Source organism: Podarcis gaigeae, assembly GCF_964106915.1.
Source record: "Podarcis gaigeae genome assembly, chromosome: 9".
Lineage (NCBI taxonomy): Eukaryota > Metazoa > Chordata > Lepidosauria > Squamata > Lacertidae > Podarcis > Podarcis gaigeae.
This window is the reverse complement of record NC_139685.1, coordinates 64,360,020-64,380,140: the sequence shown is the minus strand read 5'-3', so window position 1 is coordinate 64,380,140 and position 20,121 is coordinate 64,360,020. Positions and strand designations below refer to the sequence as shown.

At 44.2% G+C, this 20,121-nt stretch overlaps 1 protein-coding gene and 1 long non-coding RNA gene across 5 annotated transcripts in view; one reads left to right on the top strand and one right to left on the bottom strand.

Annotated features, from left to right (window-relative positions):
* Positions 1–20,121, bottom strand: part of FAM13A (family with sequence similarity 13 member A) — a 146,057-nt gene that overhangs the window by 10,712 nt on the left and 115,224 nt on the right. For all 3 annotated transcript variants that reach the window (XM_083756397.1, XM_083756396.1, XM_083756398.1), the window contains 7 exons: positions 12,916–13,063; positions 5,099–5,312; positions 3,838–3,976; positions 3,091–3,172; positions 2,749–2,969; positions 1,903–1,986; positions 123–218 (listed from right to left, as the gene is read on the bottom strand). In XM_083756397.1, the coding sequence (XP_083612523.1) occupies positions 123–218; positions 1,903–1,986; positions 2,749–2,969; positions 3,091–3,172; positions 3,838–3,976; positions 5,099–5,312; positions 12,916–13,063 (984 nt within the window). The remainder of the gene's footprint in view (positions 1–122; positions 219–1,902; positions 1,987–2,748; positions 2,970–3,090; positions 3,173–3,837; positions 3,977–5,098; positions 5,313–12,915; positions 13,064–20,121) is intronic.
* LOC310852911 lies at positions 6,775–10,770 on the top strand. Of its 2 annotated transcripts, none has more exons than XR_014568425.1 (3): positions 6,775–7,673; positions 8,713–8,963; positions 9,402–10,770. It is a non-coding gene; the product is annotated as an uncharacterized lncRNA (long non-coding RNA). The 2 variants fall into 2 exon arrangements; XR_014568426.1 differs by having other exon boundaries at positions 6,778–7,673; positions 8,887–8,963.

The window sequence follows — 20,121 nt, the reverse complement described above, 5'->3', positions numbered from 1 at the left end:
AATGGCTGCGACTGAGGCATTATGTCCAATGCGGTGCACAGAGATAGGATTCTCCCTCTCTCGCTGCCAGCAATGAGACAAGGTCCACTCAAGCTATCCATGCAGAAAAGGTTTATACTCACGATGATAGGGATGCTGTTGGCTCTCGAGAGGATCTGCTTGACTAAGCGGTATCTGTCATACAGGGGCTTCATCATCTGCCGCTCGTGTTTCGTTACCTGAAATGACGAAGACACAGTTGGCTGCTTGAGAGGCGTGGTGATGGAGTTTGCAGGAAGCAACAGACTTTGACTATTGCGCCAACTATTTCACTGCCCTCTGCCAAACCTCCTGCGTGAAGGCAAAACTATTGCTTCCTCAGCAGGTGCTGAAACTAAAACGGAGGCCAACCCCTCTCTCTCATCCACCAAGAAGCCTGGTGAAAACTTGGGTTCTCTGTCATCAGTTCTCCAACCTTCAACCCGCTTGGCAGATTGCCCTGCCCAGATCTATAGTTCTGTTTCTGCAGTTCTAAATTAGGCTTCATTTTTACTGCCAACTTGGCAATATGCCTCTGAATACCAGTTGCCAGAGACACTGCACTCCTGTTCTGTTTGGGAGCTTCCTGTAAGCATCTCGTTGTCTGATCAGCAGGGCTTTTTCTTATTCTAAAACCAATAATGCCTAGCTCCTTTCAATAGTCTAAGTCAGGCATCCCCAACCTGCGGCCCTCCAAATGTCTTGGCCTACAACTCCCATGATCCCTAGCTAACAGGACCAGTGGTCAAGGATGATGGTAACTGTGGTCCAAAACATCTGGAGGGCCGAAGGTTGGGGATGCCTGGTCTAAGTTGAAGGTCTGTTCTTGCCTCCATGTTATCTAAAAAGCCTTTGCCCATTTTCTGCTTTTTTTTATCAGCAACTTTAGCAAAACAAGCAGCTTTGTCAACCATAAGATAAATGTTGCAAAGAGAGGAGCATAATAAGCTGTGAGATGTCATGAAAAGAGGGCTTCTGGAAGTAGTTTAGTGTATTTCTTTGCATTTATATTACCGCACCAGATTTAACTTCTGTGTGGATTTATACCCCCCAGTGCCCGGCTTTTCAGAGGAGGCTGACAAGTTAAATTACTTATTGGAAACTGTTTTCTTCGCATTGCCCCTGTAACCCTCCTTTGAAATCTATAATGACAGTAATAACCCTGTTGTTAGGTGGGGCCATGAAGCACTGCTTCCAAGGAGGAAAAATAAAAACAAGGCAATTGCAATGCTTAAACAATGGCCTGAGTAGCACACATTTCAAGAATAACAAAAACAAAAAAAAAGACAAGAAGAAAACGTTATCAGAACAGCAAATGGGGGGAAACAACACTCCGCTGTTGGCCATAAATAACCCATATGACGGCTCTCTCCATGCCTCCAAAATGTTTTCCTTACTTGTTGAATCATCAACATAGTTTTGTAAGGGTCAACACTGGAGGAAATGTATTTTGTGTTTTTATATTGTAATTTTTTTATGTTGTGAACTGCCCCGAGATCTATGGATGAAGAGTGGTATACAAATTTAATAAACAACAACAACACCAAGTTTTAAGAAATCAGAACTTTTTCCTAAGAGAAAATAACAACTCCAGAAAAAGGGCGGGGTGGGGACGGGCTTTTTTAAAACATCGCTACCAGTCACGTTCAAAAGGACATTTTGACTAATTATCTGTTTCCCTGAACAAAGGACCATAAGTAGTGACAAAATGTTGCTGTGATGTATGCAGGGGAAAGCCTTCACTCCATACTATAGAGCTAAGTCACCGGTTGCTGCACTTTTGCACAGGTTCGAGAAACTGGCAAACTTCCCTACATTTTGCCATTTCGTAGTTTGTAGCGACCCAATACGGAACACATTTTACACGGATGCTGATGTACTTACTGGTCTTCCGTGGATGCTCTCGTAATACAAGAGGGCTTTTTGGAGAGCCACCTTCTCTGCTGCTATCTGATCTCTGGTCATATCCTGTATAAAAAGCAAGCAAGGGCAGGGCGGAAGGGAAACAATCGCATTACTGCGGTTCCTACAAATTTATCCCTAATATTTCCCCGTCCCGTTCCCAGTCCCTCAAAAAGGAGCTATACAGAGCACAAGATCCTGATTCACAATACCATTTATTTCATCTTATTTGCCGCACCTCATACAAACCATTGTTCAGGAAATAACAATAATAACCAAATGAATGATAAGCAATACATAACAGCAAACGGAAGAGAAAACATCGAAAAAGTCAGCATGTTATTTTTGGGCTGTCAATCCTCATCTTAAGCAAGGCAGCTCCCTTCAGGCGAAAGGCCAATCACGTGCTGGCTGGGGAGCATGCCCAGTACGTACATCTAGGGTAAAGGTAAAGTAAAGGTAAAGGGACCCCTGACCATTAGGTCCAGTCGTGACCGACTTTGGGGTTGCGGCGCTCATCTCGCTTTATTGGCCAAGGGAGCCAGCGTACAGCTTCCGGGTCATGTGGCCAGCATGACTAAGCCGCTTCTGGTGAACCAGAGCAGTGCACAGTAACACTGTTTACCTTCCCGCCGGAGCGGTACCTATTTATCTACTTGTACTTTGACGCGTTTTCGAACTGCTAGGTTGGCAGGAGCTGGGACAGAGCAATGGGAGCTCACCCTGTCACAGGGATTTGAACTGCCGACCTTCTGATTGGCAAGTCTTAGGCTCTGTGGTTTAACCCACAGCGCCGCCCGCGTCCCTACACATCTAGGGTATGTGTACCTTAATGTCTTCGGGGCGGTTTGCCTCGGTCCTTTTCTCTTGGAGCTTCTTCTGGATGGCGTCCAGGGTTGCCTCCACTGCTGGCTTAGCCAATTTATCAGACACATCCTGCTTCTTCTCTTCCTCCTTTTCTAGCTGGGAGCCAAAACTTTTGGGGAGTGTATTGCTACGTTGACGCATCACAGGAGCCAGGTCTTCCTCTGACATCTTCAGCTTTGACTCTAGTTTTGGAAGAGGAAAAAGGAAATAAAAGGAGAGTGTGTATTTTCAGGATAGGCACCAGATGGAACCACTGCAGGACAATTACGTTGAGTTTGAAGGTCACGTGCCAGGATATCTCACCTTTCAGCTGCTTCCGAAACTTTGCAAGGTCATTTGTCCACTTCAGCACCTCCAGGTTGGCTGCTTTGTCACTGTGTGATGGCTATAAGGGGGAGGACAAATAGATGGGGATGCTTTTTTTAATGACTGGAGATGACAGATATTGAAAGCAAGGGTGCATTCAAGAGCTTATTTGCTCTAATGAAAGCTGGATAACAGCTAAGGACCTTCTGGCTACTAGGAACCACTTTGCATGCATCACAGAAGTTGTGGCTGGTGGTTGCACAAAAGACTTGGGTAGCCTCTCTACATGCTCCTGGCATCTTACTTACTCTACGAGTGCTGCTTAGCACAGGTAATATTCTAGAGGAAATAACCGTGTATGCTTTGTTATTGGACTTGCTTCTAAAAAAGCAAACCTTCTCTCTGCAAATGTCAAAGACTCTTCAAAGTGTCGCAGGTAGGAGGGCAACAGACACCATCACAGAGAAATGCAACCTTGAAAAACCCCAACATGCAAATCCGTAGCATTCCTTAGCCAGCTGAAAAGAGTGAATGGAATGGCTCAATCCTGTGCATGTTTACTCGTTTGTGATTTCACCGGAGTTCAATGGGACTTGCTTCCAACTTAAGTGGGCACAGGACTGCAGCCGAGGAATGAAAGGTCTTAAAAGGCTGTCAATCATTCCCTTTGCTGCGCTACCCACAGAAAAAAATTGCCGCTTAAGCAATAGAGTCCCTCAGGACAACTGACACTGAACAGCTTACTCTGTATTTCCTCTCCTCTTCAAATTTGTCTTCGAACCGCCTGATCTTTTTCTTCAGTCCTTGAATCCTGCGGGTCAGCTGTGCTGGTGTCAGATCTTCTCGGTCATCTTCATAAGACCCCAAAGAAGAACTTCTTCTCCTGTGATGAAGCCGAGGAAATGACTGAATTAATTGGTGTTAACAGGAAAGAAGGCTCTATACGATACAGAGAACTCCAGATTCCCCAAGAAGCCAGTAAGATCCTTATACAGTAGCAAAGAAAACTTGCCTAATAATATCAGGTCAGATTATTTGTCCATCTAGCCCAGAACTTGTATATTCTGACTGGCAGCATCTCTCCAGGCAAAAGTCAAGACCTTAAAAGATGCTCCCTGCCCCACTGTAGTCTCATGTCAACAATAGCGAACTCAGGTGTTGAGTGCTGACAGAAATGAAATCAAAACAGGGTCTACAAGAGGCAGGTACTGACATTCTCAGGAAAACCCTGAAGTTGGTGGTAGTAGGAAAAATATTTTAAAGCAAAACCAAGAAGGCAACCAACACCAAAAGCAGCCCAATGAGGACCAAGCATGTTCAGAAGACACAAAACGCTGAGCATCAGTTGGAAAAGGAAATGAGAAAACAAGAGTGAGATGCCTCACTTGAAGAGAACCACACCATGCTTTCAAAAGCACATAGGTAAAAGGTAAAGGTACCCCTGCCCGTACGGGCCAGTCTTGACAGACTCTGGGGTTGTGCGCCCATCTCACTTAAGAGGCCAGGGGCCAGCGCTGTCCGGAGACACTTCCAGGTCACGTGGCCAGCGTGACATCGCTGCTCTGGCAAGCCAGAGCCGCACACGGAAACGCCGTTTACCTTCCCGCTGGTAAGCGGTCCCTATTTATCTACTTGCACCCGGGGGTGCTTTCAAACTGCTAGGTTGGCAGGCGCTGGGACCGAGCAGCGGGAGCGCACCACGCCGCAGGGATTCGAACCGCCGACCTTTCGATCGGCAAGTCCTAGGCGCTGAGGCTTTAACCCACAGCGCCACCTGCGTCCCTCAAAAGCACATAGCTTCCCCCAAAGGATTCTGGGAACAGTAGTTCGCCCCTCACAGAGATAACATTCCCACCACCCTTAGCAAATGACGGTTCCCAGGATTCTCCGGGGAGGGGGGAAGCCACATTCCTCATTCCACTGCACCTATGTTTTCCGCTAAAAGCACAGGTAATTATTCTGGCCTGTTCTGGGGTCTTTTTGGAGTGACCACTTACCCACCTACCTCATGAATGAATGTGAGTTGGGAGGAGAAGGAGGAACTTCTGTGTCATCCAGGTACAGCTGACTTTGCCCGTAGGCATAGAAACGAGGGGATAGCATTGGGTCGCTGTCTTCATCCAGCAGCTGGCGAATGAGGCGGCCAGCCTGAGGAGAGAGGCGAGCTTCGTTGGAATCTAAGCCATCATGTTGCCAGGAGGAGAAGGCAGGGACGGGCTCTGGAAATCAATTGGAAGGGAGCAACGATGGATTATTGACCTTTTTTTTAGTTGAATAGGTCTGATTTTCTAGCATGGTCAATAAGGATTGTTTCCCAGTTCCCCTAGACAAACGCTCCTCAATCTCTGGGTTCCTCAGAGGTTGTTAAGATTACAACTCCCACCATCCCTAGTCAGCTCAACCAGTAGTCAGGGATGATGGGAGTTGTAGTCCCATCAACCTCTGGAGACTGAAGAGGCTGCCCTAGATCAATGCTAATTATCATGCCATTTCTGTTGGTCCTTGAACCTTGCTAGAACTGGCAACACACTGGTGTGAAGAAGAAATCAGAGCCAGGAAATTGCCATTCAGGAGAAAGGCTGAAACATGAAACGATAACACACATTTTAAAGGGAGGGTGGTGAAGAATACACAAACAAGGCTAGAATGTGCCTAACCTTATTTTGGGTTGTGGCAAATCAAGGAAAGGGGCCTTCCCTCATTATTTTGAGTGTAAGGTTAGTACTAGCAGAGGTTTTCATTTTACAGCAACTTTCCCCAGCCTGATGCCATCAAGATATTTTAGACAGGCCCATGACCAAGGATGATGGAACTTGTAGTCCAAAATACATGGGGAGAACCAAGCTGGGGAAGGCTGCTCTATGGTCAGGTTTGTTTCTGTCAGTCTCTGGGAAGATGAATGGATTGATGCTCCAATTAAGAGTGGGATGTATCAATATTTTCAACACGCACACAGCTAATTTACGCTGATCACAGACACAAGTCAACAGTGCATGCCCTGAGATCCAGAGAGGTATCTTCAGATACCTTAACTCTACACGTCATATTGGCTGGTGCCTCTTGAATTGGCTCATACTGCATAAAAACAAATGCCCCTAAGATGACCATGAAACCATAAAAACCTTCAATACACAATCCCACTAAAAACTACATCAGCCTGATACATTTCATGATGTTCAGCAACAGGGCTGGGCAATGTGCTCTGGCATCTATTTTGCGATATCCTGTACTGTTATCCAACTAGAAGAAGCTATTACTAAAGTGGTAACTACAGATTGAAAGGGGTGATGGCTGTTGCCTCTGCATGCTTTTATCATGTTTTAATTCAGCATTGAAGTGACCATCCCTTGCTTTCTCAACTGATACAGGGACCCAGGCCATGGCTCAGTGGTGCTACAGAGCTTTTGCACATTTGAGGCATCAGGTCCCATCTATGGAAACCACAGAAAAGAAACCCAGGAATCAAAACTTGGAAAGGACATAGGATCTTGGAGAGTCCAAGCATTCCATGCCTGGCAAACCTCAGTAAAGACACCTCTATTTAACAGCTGTTGGAAGACTACAGTAATATAGCAAGGGTCCCCAAACAAATTTCTGTTAAGAACAAATTTCAGGTCCATTGTCAATCCTCCTGTATTCCCAAAGATGGAGACCGTCTACCTGACCAAGGTTGGCCACTCGTGCCTTCCCAGCATGCTCTGCTGAAGCCTTCCTCTTTTCCTTTGTGACATCATCAAACCTTATGCTACCTTGCATTTGCAGCCAAGCTTCTGTTATTTTGAATGATCAGGCAACAGGCATTTACCCCTATCCTTCTGTGAAATAATGAATAGGCTATAATATTTAGATTCAACCAATCCCATTTTCACATCTCAGACTAGCACCACAAAGTACAAATCAGCTCTTATCTGGTGGCTGGCCTTCACTGGCCAGTTTTAAGTATAACATGTTTTGTGTGAGAGATTGAGAAAGGGAATAAATCAAGACAGGAAACCAGGATGATCAAGTGTATTGGAACACACTGAAAAATAATGCTTTGTCTTGTGACCAGTCTCACCAGATCCCACGAGGACTCTTAATATTCTGTATTTGGATAGTTTACTAAGCTGGTTTGCATGCTCCTACTTAGCTTCTCGGGATTAGGTGGTTTAAGATTTGTGGCTTTGAACTTGTAATTCTGAAAGGGAACTCTGGAGTCAAAACACAGCAACTGCCCCCCAAGCGGTACAACTTTTAGGAAAAAGTGGAACAGCTACAAAAAGTCTTATCGAGCTTTAAAAATAATGATTTTCCTGCTTCTAAAGTGCTTAGTTCTGATCTTGTACTAGTCAGTCACCAGGTCTTTGGCTTTAGTAACTTGGAACTCTTTTGTTGTGTCCAGCTAAATCACCCCACCCCACAGTCATTCACTGCCAACTTTCCTGCATCAATGTCCAGCTTATAGATTCAGCATTATCAAGGGGTTGATACTCCTGATCTACACTGCTGAAGCATGTTTGAACACTTTCCCCCAGAAAAGGCCTCCCTGTATGAGAAAACTGAAATATCAGGGAGAAGGATTAGGCCTAGTCTTCTTCCAGGTGAGCCACTTTTCAACATGCAGTGAGATATGTTTCACCCCCCATCCCCACAAAAAATTAAATAAATAGAAGAACATTCATGCTTCCAACCTTTACCTTCACCCCCCCCCAAGCATAATGGGGAAGCTTTATCATTTGATGTTGATGAACAGATAAACTGGCAGGGCTTGCCCTACAATTAAACCCGCTCCCCATCTCTGCTCTTGTCTGTGCCCCCTAAGTTGGCCTGCTGCCCTCGAGTACGGTGGAGGATGCTGTCCCACCATCAGTGTTGAGGTAAAATCCAACTGGCAGCCCAGTTGAATTTTTGTACATGGAATGAGGGGGCGCCATTTTGTCCTTTGCCTTAGGCGACGAAATGACTCCTGAAAATACCCACTGCCCAAAATCTCCTCATAAATAGCTCCAAGTCAAATGGTTATCTAACGGGGATACTGTTGACATTTGGGAAATCCCGCATTATCTATCCTCCACTCTGTCCTAGCACGCCAACTGCAAACACTTCTTCCCAGTTTTCGAGTTGCTATTCTTTAAGCAAGGAAGGGAGGGAATGGGAGGGTCATATGGCAAAGGCTGACAACATAAGCAGGGAGGAATTTGGCCTGGATGAACCATTTTTGAAAAGTATGTTGTAGAGGGCTTGTGGAATTCCCAGCAGATGTAGGCAGTGGGAAGTAGCTTATGGCTGGAAAGAACGCTAGGACAAATTTTGGCAAGGGAAAGTCTATTAATGGCTAGTTATAAATACAGCCTCCATGTTTACAGCAGTAGTCCTGTGGTAGATGCTGGAGGTAAAGATAACAGGGAATGGTTGTTTTCATGAACAAGCTCTGCTTCTGAGCTTCCCAGAAACATCTGATTGGCCACTGTTGTCAACACCAAGGTCATTTCTACATACTTAGTACCTAGTTCTAACAAATATGCCAGCAAAGAGGAAAGGTAAGAAATAACTACTGAATTTGCTCCACTGAAAGTTAACCACATGCTTCCAAGCAGTTATACGCTTCTTTCTGTTTCACCACCTGGGGTGCACTTAAAGAAACCAAGCAACTGGAGGAAAACGACAGGGATTTCGCACCATAAACCTGTAAAAACTGGTTGTTCCCAAAGTTAGATGGAAGCTTTATCACATGATCCTGCCATCAGCTCTACAGGCTTGCCTGCAACTGCGTGGGTGCCTATGAAAGTGCTAACTCTCTTAATACCTCCGTAGTGACAAATGATAGCAGCACAGAAGGCGTTAAAAGCATCTGAGGCAATACAGCATGCCACCCTCTCTAAACTCAACAGGTCAGTATGGTCAATTTCAAGACTGGAAACATTTACTTATTTCACACCCACAAAGGAAAACCAAACAACAACAACAAGACCATACCCTCCTTTAGGACTTAGCTATCTTAAATATTTTGTCTATTCTAAACAGTTAACATATTCAACATATTTAAGGATTAAGTGTATACATGTTGTAAAAACTACTATACAGATACCATCAGTGTCACAAAAATTCTAGTCTCAAAACAGTACAAATTATACATGGTGTAAATTACAAGCAACTATAGAGGGCAAAACCACAAAAAGGACAGAAAAATTAGTCACTGTCAGCACTTAATTCAATAACTACTAGCTCGTTTCCCAAAATATCTGAAGCGGTGCCAAACTGCTACAATCAGGCAATGCCATCTGATGCCTTTTGAAAACGTTCCCTTCTTTGTTTGAACTTCCGTTCAGTGGCGTCGCCTCACAGACAAGTAGGATTGGCTACAGATCACTGTGACATTATCCCATGCCCTATGTGATCCTTGACTGGTTGGGAACATCAAAAGTAGTTTTTCCTTGGTTACATTTGAAGAAGAAGACTATTACCTGCAAATGCTCAAGCTACAATATGAAGTTGTCCCAGTAAGGAAGGCCAAGAGGACTAATGGGTTTTGGGGTGAGCAAAAAGGGTTCCATCAGAAATGTAGCAACAAGCACGGGCTGTCTAGTATGGGATTAAGGGTCATGAGACCCATCACCAAGTGTGGTGGGGGTACCTGGTGATGGGTAGCCAAGGAGGATGGAGTAATAGTTGTGAGATTGTGGTCCTGAAGAAAACAGAAAAGCACCATGCTAAAAAAGGGAGGGAACTGGGAGCTGATCAGTTGAAATGATTTTTTTTTGGGGGGGGGGAGGACTGTAGGAATAAATAGCTCTCCTCCCTGCCCCCTCTGCAAATATATGTGTGTTTGTAGGAGTAAAATATATTGCACAATATAACTGTAAGGGGCAGATGAAGTGCAACTATGTATGGATTCAAAAGTACAACTTACTGGTTCTTACTGGGAGAAAACTTTCTCCAAGTAAATAAAAATGCGAGTGGCAAACTGCGCCACAAGGGAAGCTCAGTGTAAGTGGCCTGAGCAGCCACATACTTTGGCTCGTTGATGTGAGAATGGTGATTGAGTTTAATATTCCTACATTATTATTTTTTGAAGTCAGCATAGGTGGATGCCAGACAATCACCCCCAACTGCAGAACTTAGTCAACACAATTTTTGGGTTGGCCAGCAAGGCCAGCCCAAAATGGTGGTGCTTTGCTTGGCATTTCCCCATAGCATTTATCTCAGCTGAATCTGTGAATTTCCTGCCATGAAATATAGTGTGCTCCCCAGTGCTGAGCTCAGTAGAAACAGTTCCAGTGAACTATCACAAGTTACACGTGCGGAACAATCCTACGTACATTACTCAAAGCATATGTCCCAGTGAGTTTAACGGAGTTCACTGAATTATTGTAAGCGATTAGTGTCAGAATGCAGAGAGAAGCCTCCAAGAAACAGGCTTATCCAATAAAATGTGTTAGAAGTTATCCTTTGCATTGCAAAGTTTGAGAATGTACTTGGGAGCCAACCACTGTCCTTTGCTTTTCCAGATTCTTACAAAGTGTTTTACTCCTTTATTAGTGTGCTCCTGAAATACATCCCTGCAAATAAAACCACCATCGCGATGTATAAAATCACACAGGTGTAGTGATAAAGAATCAATGATGCCTGCTACATTTATAACTGCATGTTAGCTTCTTGATATGGTTCCACACACACCCAATAAACTTCTTCAAGCAATCCTGAGTTATGCTGAAGGAGTCTTTTGCTTCAAGGCCAATTTCTGCTCAGTGAACCCTAACGGGGGGGGGGGGGGGGCTTTTTGGAAGATCTTCCGCAACGTGATGAGTTGCAAACAAGTGATAACATTTCCAGATATGAACTCTACAGAAAATCTCCACAAGTGTACGTTAAAATGGCATGAGGCGAGTGAGGGTACTCAATATAACATGGACGCCACAACCCTCAGCCCACCTCAACAGCTGTCTTGCCACCAATTATGGTACGGAAAAGAAGGGGACAATGTGGGACTAAGTGAAATGCTCCTGGGTTTCTTTGTTTACCAAATGGGTGGCAGCAACACCATTTCACAGCCCTTGTTTTGGGGATTCAAAAACGGTAAGATGAGATTTCAACTGACACTACCTCTTTTAGCCCTTACATAACCCTCATATTTTCCCATGATATCACGCAGGAGGGTGGGTGACACAGAAGCACCCTTGTGGAAATAAGCATTGCTTACAGCATTCGCTTTTAAAACGTCCCTGTCGTAGAGAGGAACTTCTGCCTCAAAGGACGTGAGAATCTCAAGGTAAGACTCAACTGCCCTCTTGCCTCTCTCTCCCAGCCACAGCCCTATTGGTATTTAATATCTAGACTTCAAAGCAGGGAAGGAAATACTTTGGTTCAACCAACGACAGCTGAATCCACAGGGGGCTGACAGAGGAACTCTCATCCAGGTCACCTTTGAAAAGATGAAAAGCAACTGTCCCTTTCCAGGGCATGGCTCATTCGAATATTCAGGAAACGTAATGAAAGATGAGAAGCACTTCAGACCCAAGGGGGGCACATCTAGGAAATTATCAGCTTGCAAAACTAAAATCATGTCACCTGGTGTCTTCCATCAGCAACACCCACAACTGCTGGTACTGCAAATCTGCAAATAGCTGCCTTAATCAACCCTGCTTTAAAATTCTGAACTGATAACATAAGTGGAATGCATGTATAAATTGACATAAACTCCAAAAGGTGTCTATCTAAAAATGACAATTTCCCCACACAGTTTGCTTCACTTTTGTAGAGGCAAGAGGGTATCTGCTCTTGCCCTCAAACTTACAAATATGCGAACTCGGTAATAAGCTACCATTAATTACATGTATAGTAAGAGGAAGGTTCAAAATTCACAGGATATTAGAAACCCCAAACTCTGCATTCCAAAGAACAAGACCAAATACTAGCCTTTCTGCACCATTACTGAAAATTTCCTTTGCAATTTCAGCTTTAGAAAACTCTGGGAATGAGGACACAAAAACAGCCATTTCACAGAAAAGAAAAATGCCACTCCTAGCTTCCCTTTCTTGGAAAGATAAAAATGTCCCATTCAAAACCGCAGTTTTCATGAATGTAAACAAACGAAAGTGATTTTCCCCCTCCCACCTTCGCTCCTCTCCCAGTGGATATTCCAGTGGAAGTGTGCCTGTGTGTGTCCAGACATATGAAAACCATTAAAAGGACTAATGCAAAACATCTCTGCCCTGTCAAGCTGAGAAAGAGCAACTAGATCATTTGAAGCACAATCAATTTAAGATATTTAAAGCAAGGGAAAACCCTACCAAACACTGTAGTTTTTTTATATTGTAATTTTATGGTGTGAACCGCCCTGAGATCTATGGGTATAAGATGGTGTACAACTCATTATTTATTATTATTATTATTATTATTAGTTGTTGTTGTTGTCATCATCATCATCATCATCATCATCAACAACAACGTAATTTTACATACAGGGAAAAACACATAAACACACAAATGATTTTCATATAAGTTCCATAGGACTAGTGGAGTGGGAAAGTAAGCAAGTTTTGTCCAATGCTCATATTTGTTATCTGAACTTGGAAAAGCAGAAGGAAATCCCCTCTAGATAAGCAAAATAATGCTGATGCTCTGGATTTTGCCTGGTGACACCGCTAGGAATACCAGAGCGTTATTCATTCAGCTGCTCCGTGATTAAGCAAGTAAAAAGACATGGACATTCACTTTCTTCTTCTCCAAGCCATGTGTCCCCACATCCTTTCATGCTGCTGCAGGTCAGTCACCAAAGTGGAGGGGGAAGACAAGACACATAACCACACCGCCGAGAGAGTTCTCTCACTCGTGCAAGCCTACCTTCCCAGTTGTTGTCACTGCACAAGGCTGTCAGGTCCAATCGAGGCACTTCGGACACAAAGCTCTCTTCTTGGCCATCGGCATCTTGGTTCCTCTGCAATTTGGCTTCAGGGATGCTGGGATGCTCCTGGATCTTCATGCTTGAATTCTGCAACAATCCCCCAGAACAAGAAACAAATTCACAGAGTTGTTTTTTGCAATGTTCAGTGCAAGAGAGGGGGAAGAAAAAACCCAAAACAGAGGCAGATGCAAGTTCTTGCAAAAATAATAATCAAGTATGCTTCTTCTCTTTTATAGATAAACACAAAACAACAGTCTTTGGTGCTTTTCCAGCTTAGTATCCAAATGATCTCCGCTCAGCCCCACCCCCTTTTCAATTTTAATTGGTCACTAGTATCAGAAAAATAAAAGCCTTTTCTCCAAAAACTTTATCCTTGGCTTAAAATGTCACAGCAAGCAGTCCAGAGGGGGCTTTTCTCTCCATAACTGCAAGCAGCAGCTGATATAGAGTCTCTGGTTGCTGAATGAGATACAGAAGGAGGCAGAACAACCGATGTGTCTTCTTCTAAAGCACAAGGCTTTTGAGGCAGTCAAAAAACCCCACCACTCGTTGCTAGGGCTGCTGTAGCAACGAAACGTGTCTTTTGGAAACAGACACCACCATCTCCCTGCTCTCTCTCTGGAGGAAGCCAAGCCGCCTGACAAGGAGCGCCACCAGTGACAACGTCCGCGAAGGCTCTCCGGGCAAGCTCTGCCGGCGTAGATCAATTAGTGCCCGTTAAGCTGCGCTGGCTGCGGCTTGGCTTCCTGTGGTTGTTCTCTAGCTGGGTGTGGGGGGAGAGCAGGACTATTTATGGAGGAGCTCTGGGACACGGTTGCGCAAGCCCAAATTCTAAGGGGGTTTGGGCACTGAACAACTGGAGGCTGCAGAGCTGCGGGACAGAAGCCAGAGGACTGGGAACGCTTCCTGCTCATCTTCTCTCTGGCCCCCACCCACAATTCCTAAACTGCCAAGGAGGTGATCTATAATTTATACGGGAGGGCGGGGGGAAACAGCAGCTCTTTTGCTGTGCTAGCACTCACTCAAACGACATCGGAGATGTATTTTGCCTCTGGGAACACAGAACTCGTTGCTCTCGGTCCCCTCTGTTATTTGCTTTTGCGTGCTTAACTTGTCTGACTTCACCTGCTGAGGTCTTAGCCCTGCCTGCCCCCCTCCTCAGTACAAAACTTGCCTTGGGCCCACTTAACTTGCAGGATCGCCTTATCCCCTGTGTGCCCACGCGACTACAGTGCTACCTTGGTTTACAGGCACTTTTGGTTACAGATGCTTCAGGTTACAGACTCTGCTAACCCAGAAATAGTACCTCGGGTTAAGAACTTCGTTTCAGGATGAGGACAGAAATTGCGCAGTGGGAGGCCCCATTAGCTAAAGTGGCACCTCAGGTTAAGAACAGTTTCAGGTTAAGAACAGACCTACGGAACGACTTAAGTTCTTAACCCGAGGTACCACTGTACTTAAGATCTGCAGAACAGGGACTGTTGCAGGTGCCACGTAATATTCATTCCGTAGTTGCAAGAAACTTATCTCTCAGTGTGGCAGCACAAACTACTTTGTAACTCCCTATTGCTTGACCTAGGCAGGTGCCTTCACTTTTTTCTTCTTGGTACCAACTTAAAACATGGGATGTAGCTGTTGCTGCATTTTAATCTTTTTAACTGTTGGTTTTGATTCCCTTTTCTCAATTTTTTTAAAAACTGTTTTCATTGAAAATTTTAATATTTCCTGCAAACTACTTAGAGGTTTTATTACAACCGAGTGGTATATAAAGTTAAAACAAAAACAAAAACGTCAAGGTTGAGAGGTTCGTTCCATAGGGCAGTTATCAATACAAAAAATGATCTTTACCATTAAAAAAATGGAAGAAGGGAGTGAGGTTGGGATGTCCATTTCAATTTGCATTTTAATAAAATATGGAAAATAGCAACTATCAAAGACAGACAATGCTGTAAGAAACCTAATTTAAACAAACAAACTTCTGTCCTGTGGGAAATAACAATATATATGATTAAACTGAGCTACACATTCAAGTAGGGTCCAGTGCACATCTTGAGCATATTGGCTTGGAAGTCAACCTTACTTATTTTGGTTGAACCTTCTTCCAAAAAAAATGTGTGCTTAGGATCACAGTCAGGAATCGTAGGCATGTTTGCGCAGAAGTCTGTCTGACTTGCTCACTTTCCAGTTAAGCTCACAGGGTTGAAGTTTATGGGTGCAATCCTACTCCTAGAGTAACCAACAGGAATACCTCCATTTTTGTGTTATCGCAGCCCATTTCGGAGTTGCTCTTTTCAAAAATGAAGGTTACGTTCATTCTGAGGCAAATGCACTTCTTCTAGAGCCTGAGTTAAATGGATAGAGTCCTGATTAGGACTGCAATTAATCAGGACTGTCTCCAGGCTTGCATGTAACAGGAGCAACAACAAATTGTAACAGCGCAATCCTATGTGTACTTACTTAGAATTCCACTGTGTTCAGTGGAGCTTACTCTACAGTAAGTGCATATAGGACTGCAGACTTAAGTAGCGGATCTGGGTCCACTGAGAGGGAGTCAAGGATGCTGCATTAAGAATCTAGATTTCAGACCCAGGAAGCTCCAGAAGTTAAGCAGATTGCCTGAGCGAGGAGGACGATGATGTATAAAATATAAACAACCGCCTCACGGAAGTGCTAGAGAATCTAAAGGGTAATAATCTGCTCGTACGGCACATTTCTGCTTGGCATACCAGATACAAGACGAGAGACAGAGACAGAAAGAGAGAGAGAAAAAAAACTCTGTTCAAAACAGGCACATTTCCTTGGCTGAATTCATTCTGAGTTTTAAAGCGACAGCGATGTGGCGACAAAATCAACTGTTCCCCACAACTACAGATAGATTTGCTTTCCCAAATGCTGTGCCTGGCATGTCTCTTGCTTTGGATTTCATGAAGGAATAAAGATGGGTAGCTGGAGGGTTATGACGGAACAAAAGTTGATGGCAACAGCTATAATGACCTGATGAAGTCCGGGTTGGAGAATGGTCTGTGGGGGGCAGAGAGAGAATATGCTGCCCTCGAGTAGTCATGGGTTGGAGGGAATAAAAACAACCCCAACATATTATTTAATGCAAACTGGCTGGTGGATGTCTTCCGTATGAAAAGGAAGGATGGAAACAACCCATTTTAATATGTTAGTTGGTTAAATAGGTAAGTAAATAAGCACATGCAGAAAAACTAAGCAGCTCTAAAATAATATGAAAGCTCAATGAAGGAAATATTTTGCTTGAAAGGAGAAAAATACATCTTTTATGTCGAAAGCTCTGGCGTTTCAACTGTTTTGACCCCAATCAATTGCACAACTCTTCTATTTCCTTTTCTTCTGTTTTAACGTATATTGCAATTGTTTTAAGAAAGACAAAGATAGAAACATTGTGAAGTATGTTTTTTTAAAAAATAATAATAAGGAAAACACACATGCTTGACCGGCATGTTATTAAGCCAAACCAATTAACGTCAAAATGACAATTCAAGGTATTTATCCACAATTCGCAAGAACATGTCCTGTTGCCTAACGAACGGAGTATTTGAAGGCTAAAATAATACTTCAGGAACAGGGTTTGTCACAGGGTGGGAATGAACATTCTTAATGCTCTTTCCCTATAAAACAAGCTGTACCACGGCACTGTAACTTAAGACTCCCAATGATCTTTCCAAGTAACTTAATAAAACCATGTCACTCCTTCTCTCCACATAGTGAGTGAGACGTATCAACTGAGAGTGTACATCCAGAACATTTTTCTGCCAGTAACCAGAAGTAAACAGAACTAGAACGTTCATAAGGATGAAGAACAAGCCATAATGTTACAGGTTGAAGTGCATTTCTGCATCAACCTATTCCTCCTTTACAGCAGGTGTTAAAACACACACATCAGCTTGGGACATTTAAAAAAAAATATGTAGTCAACATTGCCATGTTTTGCCTCTCACACTGCATAGCAGGCTGCACAGCTTTGGGATGAAAGTGGATTTTTGTGCTTTCTCCGCTAAGTGTTGGTTACACTCGGTGAGCTACTTGCTCATTCATGCGGCTCGTAATGCAATGAATAATCCATAAGCCCTTCTGCAAAATAATGGCAGCTCAGAACCCAAGGGAGAAGCAGGGAATTTGCAGACACATTCCGAATGCACATGGACGGCTCGCTGTTGCCACAAATGTTATTTTTACTTTTGCTTCTTCTGACGGCTGCTTATATCCAAGCACTGTCATGTACCTATTTGCAGCATCGGCGGGGAGGATTGTCAGGAAAGTCAAATATCTCTGCTGATGGGGAAATAGGCTCAAGCTCTGGTAGAAATAAGAGATGAGATCGGCCACTCCCTGACAGTTAACTAGCTCGCTCATTCTAGCTTGGGTCTTCAAGGACTACAGTGGTACCTTGGTACTCAAACAACTTGGAACTCAAACACTGCAAACCCGGAAGTGTTCCAGTTTGTGAACTTTTTTCAGAAGCCAAACATGCTCTGTTTGGAGTGTTACGCTTCCAATTTGAGTGCCACACTTGCGTTTTGAGTGTTACGCTGAGGTCTGTCTGTTTTTGCTATTTATTTTGCATTTTTGTGGCTCTTTGTTTTTGTGACTGCGTGGAACCCAGTTCAGCTACCGATTGATGGATTGTGTGACTGCAGTACATTTTCTACTGCTTTCATTTTATGGATCAATGGTCTCAATAGATAGTAAAATTCATGTTAAATTGCTGTTTTAGGGGTTGTTTTAAAAAGTCTGGAATGGATTAATACATTTTGCATTACTTTCTATGGGAAAGTGCGCCCTAGTTTTGGAACGCTTTGTTTTTGGAATGGACTTCTGGAACGGATTAAGTTTGAGAACCAAGGTAGCACTCTACATGCAAATCAAACCTAGAATGCATTTGGTCCCAGGGCATGGTCTGGATGCAAATGAAGACACTTAGCTGAAGGTTCATACCTAGCCGGTGGCTGGATGGGAGAGTGCCTTAGGAATCCCATGCATGACATCTTGGGATCCATCATGGAAGAAAGACTGGCTATATGGATATGACTGGAACAAGGTACAGGGAAGAATAAGGCAGAAGCCTTGAATAGGTGGAAATAAGGTGCAGCCAGCCTGCTCCTGACTAAACTTGGATAGATGAAACCACCTAAGAAGACAAGTGAAGGCTAGTAGGGGGAAGGAAGGGAAGTCTCATTCTCCCTCTTACCCTCCTACCAGTGTCCTACCTGTAAGGGCCTGGCAGAGATTATCAGGGAAGAGGCAGAGGAAGTATGGTGGGAAGGGGTTGAAAGAAGGGATTCAGCCTTTTGCAATACATGGATTGCAATAATACATGGATAATGAGATAATTCTACGCCTTTTCCTGCGATGAAAATACTTAACAAATTCATAGAATCATAGAATCATAGAGTTGGAAGAGACCACAAGGGCCATCGAGTCCAACCCCCTGCCAAGCAGGAAACACCATCAGAGCACTCCTGACATATGGTTGTCAAGCCTCTGCTTAAAGACCTCCAAAGAAGGAGACTCCACCACACTCCTTGGCAGCAAATTCCACTGTCGAACAGCTCTTACTGTCAGGAAGTTCTTCCTAATGTTTAGGTGGAATCTTCTTTCTTGTAGTTTGGAACCATTGCTCCGTGTCCGCTTCTCTGGAGCAGCAGAAAACAACCTTTCTCCCTCCTCTATGTGACATCCTTTCATATATTTGAACATGGCTATCATATCACCCCTTAACCTCCTCTTCTCCAGGCTAAACATGCCCAGCTCCCTTAGCCGTTCCTCATAAGGCATCGTTTCCAGGCCTTTGACCATTTTGGTTGCCCTCCTCTGGACACGTTCCAGTTTGTCAGTGTCCTTCTTGAACTGTGGTGCCCAGAACTGGACACAGTACTCCAGGTGAGGTCTGAGCAGAATACAGTGGCACTATTACTTCCCTTGATTTAGATGCAATACTCCTATTGATGCAGCCCAGAATTGCATTGGCTTTTTTAGCTGCCGCGTCACACTGTTGGCTCATGTCAAGTTTGTGGTCAACCAAGACTCCTAGATCCTTTTCACATGTACTGCTCTCAAGCCAGGTGTCACCCATCTTGTATTTGTGCCTCTCATTTTTTTTGCCCAAGTGCAATACTTTACATTTCTCCCTATTAAAATTCATCTTGTTTGTTTTGGCCCAGTTCTCTAATCTGTCAAGGTCGTTTTGAAGTGTGATCCTGAATTGTAAATTCTGTATAAGCAGTTTTCCCCACATTTACTGCAGTGCTTCAAAGGGTCTGAAGTAAAGGAAACTAAACTCTGTGGTCTGAGGAAATAATGCAGATTAAAAAAAATGGTGCCCATACAGTCATACCTCGGGCTGAAGTAGCTTTGGGTTGAGCATTTTTGGGCTGTGCTCAGCGGCGACCCGGAAGTAACGGAACGCATTACTTCCGGGTTTCGCCGCTCGTGCAAACGCTCAAAATGACATCACGCGCATGCGCAGAAGCAGCGAATGGCAACCCGCGCACATGCAGACACGGGGTGCGTTTGCTTCAGGATGCGAACGGGGCTCTGGAACGGATCCTGTTCGCATCCAAAGGTACCACTGTATTAGGCATTCTGCTTCCAAGATTTACATCAGAAACAGTCAACAAGGACTCCCACCCCCCACCCCGATGTTTCTGGAGTCCCATCAGTATGGCCAATGGTGAGAGATGTTTGGAGCTGGAGTCCAGTAACACCTGCAGAGCAGCACATTGATAGTCTCAATCATGGGTAGCCGAATAAGCTCAGAATTTTCAGTAATGGCAGACAGAATGCAGGTGAGTGGAAACGGCCCTATCCCAGATGAAAACAAAGGAGAGGCACTGTGGATCAGACCAAAGGTCCATCTAGCCAGCATCCTGTTTGTAACTACAGGCAGCCAGCTGCTTCCTGGAAGCTGTGCACAAAGGCAACAGCAAACCCCCACACTGGCTAACAGCTGCAATTCAGAGGTACACTGGCAAGTTCTAGTGTTATGGGGGAGAGGGAGAAATAATACGTCTCTTGCTTTTCTCTATACCAGGTATCTTACAAGCAAACTAAACTCTCCTTCAAGTGTGGGTCCTTCCATAGCAAAATAGCACCATCCACGCACAGAAGGGGGGTGGTGG